The following is an 8,199-nucleotide window of genomic DNA, read 5'->3' on the forward strand; positions in this document are numbered from 1 at the left end:
TTGGTTAGGCCACACCTTGAGTCCTGTGTCCAGTTCTGGGCCCCTCAGTTTAAGAAGGACATCGAAACACTTGAGCATGTCCAGAGAAGGGCAAGGAGGCTGGGGAGAGTCCTTGAGCACAAGCCCTGTGAGGAGAGGCTGAGGGAGCTGGGGTTGCTTAGCCTGGAGAAGAGGAGGCTCAGGGGAGACCTCATTGCCCTCTACAACTACCTGAAAAGTGGTTGTAGCCGGGAAGGGGTTGGTCTCTTCTCTCAGGCAACCAGCACCAGAACAAGAGGACACAGTCTCAAGCTGCGCCAGGGGAGGTTTAGACTCGAGGTGAGGAGAAAGTTCTTCACCGAGCGAGTCAATCGTCATTGGGATGTGCTGCCCAGGGAGGTGGTGGAGTCCCCATCCCTGGAGGCGTTCAAGGAGAGATTGGATGTGGCACTTGGTGCCATGGTCTAGTCATGGGGTCTGTGTTGATAGGTTGGACTCGATGATCCTCGAGGTCCTTTCCAACCTAAGTTATACTGTGAGACTGTGACTGTGATCATGGCACCCCAGAAAAAGCTGTAAGATGCCACAGTTTCACCAGGCAGCTGTGCAGTCACTACACCAAAGCTGAACCAAAACAAGCCTGGCACAGTGTTCTGAGTGACACTTTTTCCATGGCTCTACACACCTTCAGTACCAAAAGCAACTATGCATGGGATTTTTTGTGTGTGTTCTCCTGGTCAAAGAGATAGAAGATTGCAGTATTTGAATCAAAGCATTACAGTTTATTTGGTCACCAGGCATAAACAGCCTCCTCGCTGCAGTGTTCTAGAGCATCCACACCTTCTGGCTTTGCAGAGAGCATTTCCTGGGGAGGTGGGGGAAAGTCATCACCAGCAGTTCCTGTCCATCACCTGAACTCCATCACTTCAGTTGCAAAACAACCTTCAAAGAGAGGAAAAGGAATGAGATTGAAGTTGGATGAAACCAAAGGGGTTTGCTTTCTGCTACAGTCTAACATGCAGCTGCAGACAGATGTCTTTCCCCTGGAAAACACACCCTCCCTCTGCCAGCTCTCACCACCTCCCATCACTGCTGCTTCCACTAACCTCCTTCAGCACTTACTGCACACCAGCTGTGGTAGTTTTAGGCCATGCCTTCCAAATCTTTCACACATCTTGAGCAGAAAAGTAATAAAATGCAAATAAATCACTCTTGGGTGTAGAAAGGAAAGCAGAGATCATTCTAAACAATTCCATTGGAGAGATAAGGGACACAGACAGCTTGCATCTTCAGCTTTTCAGCAACAACCCCAGGCAGTGCTACAGGCTGGGGTCAGAGTGGCTGGAGAGCAGCCAGGCAGAAAGGGACCTGGGGGTACTGGTTGTTAGTAGGCTGAACATGAGCCTGCAGAGTGCCCAGGTGGCCAAGGAGGCCAATGGCATCCTGGGCTGGATCAGAAATAGTGTGGCCAGCAGGAGCAGGGAAGTCATTCTGCCCTGGACTCAGCACTGGTTAGGCCACACCTCGAGTCCTGTGTCCAGTTCTGGGCTCCTCAAGTCACGAAGGACATTGAGACACTTGAATGTGTCCAGAGAAGGGCAACAAAGCTGGGGAGGAGTCTGGAGCACAGCCCTGTGAGGAGAGGCTGAGGGAGCTGGGGTTGCTTAGCCTGGAGAAGAGGAAGCTCAGAGGAGACCTTCTTGCTCTCTACAACTCCCTGAAGGGAGGTTGTAGCCAGGTGGGGGTTGGTCTCTTCTCCCAGGCACCCAGCACCAGAACAAGAGGACACAGTCTCAAGCTGTGCCAGGGGAGGTTTAGGCTGGATGTTAGGAAGAAGTCCTTCACCGAAAGAGTAATGTGCTGCCCAGGGAGATGGTGGAGTCCCCATCCCTGGAGGTGTTCACAAAAGGATTGGATGTGGTACTTGGAGCCATGGTTCAGTTGTCATGAGGTGTTGGGTGATAGGTTGGACTTGATGATCTCTGAGGTCTTTTCCAACCTGGCTGATTCTATGATTCCTTTGCTTCCAACTAAACTGGTCTGGCAAAGTTAGTGTTGGGGGGTGAAGGGGGATGAAATTTCAACCCACTACACCAACCATCACCATCATCTCCCTGCAATCAAAAGTGGGGGGGCAATTTCCAGGTCCAGCACACAAAGCAGAACTGAGGAATCATTTCTAGAGGGAGTTCCCCCTTGTGCACAGAGAAAACTCAGTAAGGAGATGACAACACTCCCCAGCAGGCTCCCCTCTCACAGCCAGCTTGCCTGACTTCTGCAGGGACATGTGAGGGGCTCTCTTAAAGCTCTCAAGTTGTCTACAACTCCCTGAAGAGAGGTTGTAGCCAGGTAGGGGTTGGTCTCTTCTCCCAGGCAACCAGCACCAGAACAAGAGGACACAGTCTCAAGCTGTGCCAGGAGGGGTTAGATTGGAGGTGAGGAGAAAGTTCTTCCCAGAGAGAGTTGTTGGCCATTGGAATGTGCTGCCCAGGGAGGTGGTGGAGTCACCATCACTGGAAGTGTTTAAGAAGAGACTGGATGGGGTGCTTGGTGCCATGGTTTAGTTGATTAGATGGTGTTGGGTTGGACTTGATGATCTCAAAGGTCTTTTCCAACCTGGTTAATTCTATTCTATTCTAGTAGGCAGTGTTGCTGTGCAGCTTCCATCCAGACCTTCAAGCAGAAGAAAAGGGAGTGTGGAGACTCTGGCCTGGAGGACTCTTTGTCTGCATAGTGTAGAGTTAATTACCAAGCTACCATTTTCATTTTCAGCAGATGAGCAGTCAGGAACCCAGGCTGGCTCCAGTCAAAGCTACCTTATTGGCGGCTTCCAGGGCGTTGATGAGGTTCTGCAGCTCTTCCTTGTTCATCTCGATGGAAATGGGTTTGATCTCCCCATTTTCCCTCACATCCAAGTCAAGATTGAGAAGTGGCATCTGCAGCATGGAGATCTTGTCACTGGAGAGAGCAAGCTGTAGGCAGATGGAGGAAACAGCAACAAGGCTGAGCCACTAAGTTTCTCCTAGCAGCACATCTCCTGCTACAGTTCCTACCAGAGCAAACATTCACACAGCAAAACTAACTGCCCACAAGCCAACCCTGCAGATCTGGGCTTTGCCCTCATTTTGTTGTGTTTCCCACTGTTTGCAGTTTGTTGCTGTTTGTTAATACCAACAATCAACTGAAATGGCAACCCCCCTCTTCACAGCAACACATTGAGAATCATAGAATGGTCAGGCTTGGAAGGGACCTCAAGGATCAGCCAGTTCCAAGCCCCCTGCCATGGGCAGGGACACCTCACACTACAGCAGGCTGCTCACAGCCACATCCAGCCTGGATGCAAAACCTCCAGGCATGAGGCTTCCACCACCTCCCTGGGCAACCTGTGCCAGGCTCTCACCACCCTCATGGGGAACAACTTCTTCCTAACAGCCAATCTCAATCTACCCATTTCTAGTTTTGCTCCATTCCCCCCAGTCCTATCACTCCCTGACACCCTCAAAAGTCCCTCCCCAGCTTTCTTGTAGCCCCCTTCAGATACTGGAAGGTCACAATTACGTCTCCTGGGAGCCTTCTCTTCTCCTGACTGAACAGCTCCAACTCCCTCAGTCTGTCCTCACAGCAGAGCAGCTCCAGCCCTCTGCTCATCCTCATGGCCCTTCTCTGGACACCTTCCAGCACCTCCAGATCCTTCCTGTAATAGTGGCTCCAGAACTGGACACAGTACTCCAGGTGGGGTCTCACCATAGTGGAGCAGAGGGGAAGAATCACCTCCCTCACCTGCTGGCTCTGCTTCTCTTGCTGCAGCACAGGATGTGATTGGCTTTCTGGGCTGCAAGTGCAAATTAGGTGTCCTTGGAGCCTTACAATTGTCCTAATAACTTGCTCTCATTACTGGGCTGCTCCTTTTCTGCATTGTAGGTGAAAAGAAAAGACACATTTGATCATGGCTCTTTCATTCTGAAGTCAAGGGAGGTTCTCCTCCCCCTCTGCTCTGTCCTGGTGAGGCCCCACCTAGCATATCACATCCAGTTCTGGGCTCTCCAGTTCAAGAGGGACAGGGATCTATTGCAGAGTCCAATGGAGGGATACAAGAATGATCAAGGGATTGGAGCACTGCCTGATGAGGAGAGGCTGAGAGACCTGGGGCTGTTTAGTGTGGAGAGAAGGCTGAGAGGGCATCTGACCAATGCCTGGCAAGACTTTAATGCCTTCTGGTGAATGTGCTTGTTTGATACTTATAAAAACCAAACCACACTCCAGAATGGGGTCTGTATCAATAGTAACTTCTGTGTTGTGGCACACTGCTCCCCAACATCCAAGCAGCATTCTCACCTTTAACTGCCAGTCAAAGTCCTGCAGCTGGGCAGATGAGATTGCATTCACTCTTTCCACCAGTGCGTTCCTGATTTCTTCCTTTCTGCCTTTCAGACATTTGGTGACTGCTTCTTGGCAGTCTGAATTCAGCTCCTGTATCAGCTGAGCAGCCTACAGAAACAAGAACAGGAATTGTGACTGCCTCAGCTAGGAACTGCAGAAATAACAGGGATCACCCATGGCAGCCGTGCTCTATTCAGACAGCTGTCAGACTGGGCCCTGTAGTCTCACCTTCCTTCCACTGCCCTCAAGAGCTGTCCTCCTGGGTTTGAGAGTCAGAGTCAGTATTTACCACAGCAACATGCCAAGAGAAACATAATTCTTCTTGTTATTCAGAGAGCAGCTCTGGGGAAAGGCACCTGGGAGTCCTGATGGACAGCAGGATGACCAAGAGCCAGCAATGTGCCCTTATGGTCAAGAAGGCCAACAGCATCCTGGGGTGCACGTGAAAGGGTGCAGTTCTCCTCTCCCTATACTCTGTTCTGGTGAGGCCACATCTGAAATAGTCTCCAGTTCTGAGCCCCTCAGTTCAAGAAGGACTTCAGGGAACTGTTTGAGAGAGTCCAGCACAGAGCCACAAAGATGCTGAAGGCAATGGAATATCTCCCTTGTGAGGACAGGCTGAGAGAGCTGAGGCCCTTTAGCTTGGAGCAGAGGAGCCTGAGGGCTGACCTCATTGATGTTGATAACGATGTGCAGGGCAGTGTCAGAAGGATGGAGCCAGGCTCTGCTCAGGGATGTCCAGTGAGAAGACAAGGGGCAATGGGGGCAAGCTGGAGCAGAGCAGGTTCCATGGGAACAAAAGAAACAACTTTTTCCCTGTGAGTGAGGGTTCTGGGGCCCTGGAGCAGGTTGTCCAGAGAGGCTGGGGAGTGTCCTTCTCTGGAAGGATCATCCAGTCCAAACCCCCTGCCAGAGCAGGATCACCTACACCAGATCACACAGGCACTCTTCCAGGCAAGTTTTGAGTATCTCCAGAGATGGAGACTCCACAAGCCCCCTGGGCAGCCTGTTCAAGTGTTCCAACACCCTCACAGTGGAAATGTTTTTCCTCCTGTTTCCATGGAACTTCCTATGCCCTAACTTCCACCATTGCCCTTTGTGCTGTCACTGGGAATCACTGAGCAGAGCCTGGCTCCAGCCTCAGCATTTACCCTTCACATATTTATAAACATGAATAAGGTCAGCCCTTTAGTCTCCTCCTCTCCAAGCTAGAGAGCCCCAGCTCCCTCAGTCTCTCCTCATAAGGAAAGTGTTCCATCCCCTTAATTATACTTGTGGCTCTGCACTGGACTCTTTCAAGCAGTTCCCTGAGGTCCTTCTTGACCTGAGGGGCCCAGAACTGGACGTAATATTCCAGGTGTGGCCTCACCAAGGCAGAGTAGAGGGGGAGGAGAAGCTCTCTTGACCTACTAACCGCAGCCCTTCTAATCCACCCCAGAATGCCACTGGCCTTTGTGGCCACAAGGGCACACTGCTGGCTCATGGTTGGAATGGAATGGAATGGAATAGAATATAGAATGGAATAGAATATGGAATGGAATGGAATGGAATGGAATAGAATGGAATAGAATGGAATAGAATGGAATAGACCAGACCAGACCAGGTTGGAAGAGACCTTCAAGATCATCGCGTCCAACCTATCATCCAACACCACCCAACCAACTACAACCCCCAGGTCCTTTTCCCCTTCGCTGCTCTCCAACAGGTCAGGCCATTGCCACCTCTCAAAGTCAAGCCTAACCAGGGATGAGCCCTTACCTCTTCATCAGACATGCTTTTGCCCACTGCAGTTTTGAAGTAGGTCCTTGTTTCCTCCAGAACATCCATCCACTCTGGCAGGCTCCAAACGCTGCTGTAGTGCTGGTACCGAGGGTAGGCACGGCCACAGATGCCATCGATTACTTGGTGAAGGAACTGAAAACAACATGATACATAAGCTGAGAACATGATTCCAGCAGTTAACCTACACCAGATACAAGACTGAACTCAGTTATCACCCCTGACTAGGTGCTGTCTCAATGCTCCCCCCGAGTGCAGCCCCGTCCCAAGTCATGAAGAGGCAGTCCCTGGATGTGAACTGCTCTCCCTTTCCTTCAAGACAATTCACAACAGAAATCACACCATGAGTCAAAGTGACCTTTGATTTGCACCTACATTTGGGCTTAACAGGTTTGTGCCCGACTGTAACAGCAGCAGAGCTATCCAGAATTAACCAGGTTGGGAAAGACCTGCAAGACCATCAAGTCCAACCTATCACCCAGCACCATCTAATCAACTGAACCATGGCACCAAGTGCCTCAGCCAGGCTCTTTTTAAACACTTCCAGCAATGGTGACTCTACCACCTCCCTGGGCAGCACATTCCAATGGCCAATCTCTCTTGCTGGCAAGAATTACTTCCTAAGACCAAGCCTAAACCTCCCCTGGCACAGCTTGAGACTGTGTCCTCTTGTTCTGATGCTGGTTGCCTGGGAGAAGAGACCAACCCCCTCCTAGATACAGCCTCCCTCCAGGTAGTTGCAGACAGCAATGAGGTCTCCCCTGAGCCTCCTCTTCTCCAGGTTAAGCAACATCAGCTCCCTCAGCCTCTCCTCACAGGGCTGTGTGGCTTAACCAATGCTGAGTACAGGGCAGAATGACCTCCCTGCTCCTGCTGGCATCACTGTTCCTGATGCAGGCCAGGATGCCATTGGCCTTCTTGGCCACCTGGGCAGACTGCTGGCTCATGTTCAGCTGTTGTCCACCAGCACCCCCAGGTCCTTCTCTGCCTGGCTGCTCTCAGCCACTCTGCCCCCAGCCTGTAGCTCTGCCTGGGGTTGTTGTGGCCAGTGTGCAGAACCCGGCACTTAGATGTGCTGAATCTCATGGACTCTGCCTATCTGTCCAGCCTGGCAAGGTCCCTCAGCAGAGCCCTCCTGCCCTCTAACAGATCACCACCTGCTGCCAAACCTCTCTGCACTGGGACTGCCGGGGGGCAAGGCACAGCCCCAAGCGGCGCCGCTGTGTTTTGCGAGAGTCCTTTCGGTTTCGCTCCGGAGAGACCCGGCAGGGCGCCCAGGAGGGGCGGAGCGCTGCAACAGCACCGAGAGGCGCGCCCGCCCTCCCGCAGAGCTGCCCCACAGGGGTACTTCCACCTCCCAGCTGCCACCATCGCCCTCCCCAGCCCCGAGGGACACCACCCGACCGGGCCCACGGAGCACAGCCCGGCTCTCGCCGCACCCCGCCCTCCCAAGCTGCCTTCGCGGCGGCAGCGTCCCGAAGGCCCCGACGCAAAGGGAAAGCCTCGGCCCTCTCGGGCAGGGAGGAAGGCGGGCCGCTGCCCGGCGCGGCGGCCGCAGCTCCGCCTAGGCTCGGCGCCACCGAGAGCGCAGGAGCCCACCTCGGGGGCCCGGCCCGGAGGCAGCTTCTCCAGCAGCCGCAGCATCGCCCAGCCCGGCCCGGCACGGCCCGGCCCCGCCCCCACCGCGCCGTGCACGTGACCACCCGCGCGAGCACCCGCCTCCCCTTCCCTCCCTCCCTCCCATCCGGCAGCGGCGCCCATGCGCGCGGTAAAGAGTCAGGTACCGCGGGTTCGAGTCCCGGCGGTAGCGCTGCGGGGTTTCACAGACTCAACCAGGTTGGAAAAGACCTCAGAGACCATCAAGTCCGACCTATGACGTAATACCTAACGCCTTTTGACACCTCAGGATAAATCAGAACAGTAAGGAAGGAAATTTTCATTGTAAGAATAAGAATAAGAATAAGAATAAGAATAAGAAATAGAATAGAATAGAATAGAATAGAATAGAATAGAATAGAATAGAATAGAATAGAATAGAATAGAATTAACCAGGATGGAAAA

At 52.7% G+C, this 8,199-nt stretch overlaps 1 protein-coding gene across 1 annotated transcript; it reads right to left on the reverse strand.

Moving 5' to 3' along the window:
• Window positions 1-740: 740 nt before the first annotated feature.
• On the reverse strand, window positions 741-7,814 carry COMMD8 (COMM domain containing 8). The gene is made up of 5 exons (XM_068137645.1): window positions 7,738-7,814; window positions 6,118-6,273; window positions 4,315-4,467; window positions 2,796-2,951; window positions 741-921 (listed from the first exon to the last, which is right to left on the reverse strand). The coding sequence occupies exons 1-5, from the start codon at window positions 7,780-7,782 to the stop codon at window positions 901-903; spliced, it is 531 nt and encodes a 176-aa protein (XP_067993746.1). The 5' UTR covers window positions 7,783-7,814; the 3' UTR covers window positions 741-900.
• Window positions 7,815-8,199: the final 385 nt, after the last annotated feature.

This window comes from Melanerpes formicivorus, unplaced genomic scaffold (genome assembly GCF_026170545.1).
Source record: "Melanerpes formicivorus ecotype bairdi unplaced genomic scaffold, bMelFor1.0.p_v2 SCAF_4, whole genome shotgun sequence".
NCBI lineage: Eukaryota > Metazoa > Chordata > Aves > Piciformes > Picidae > Melanerpes > Melanerpes formicivorus.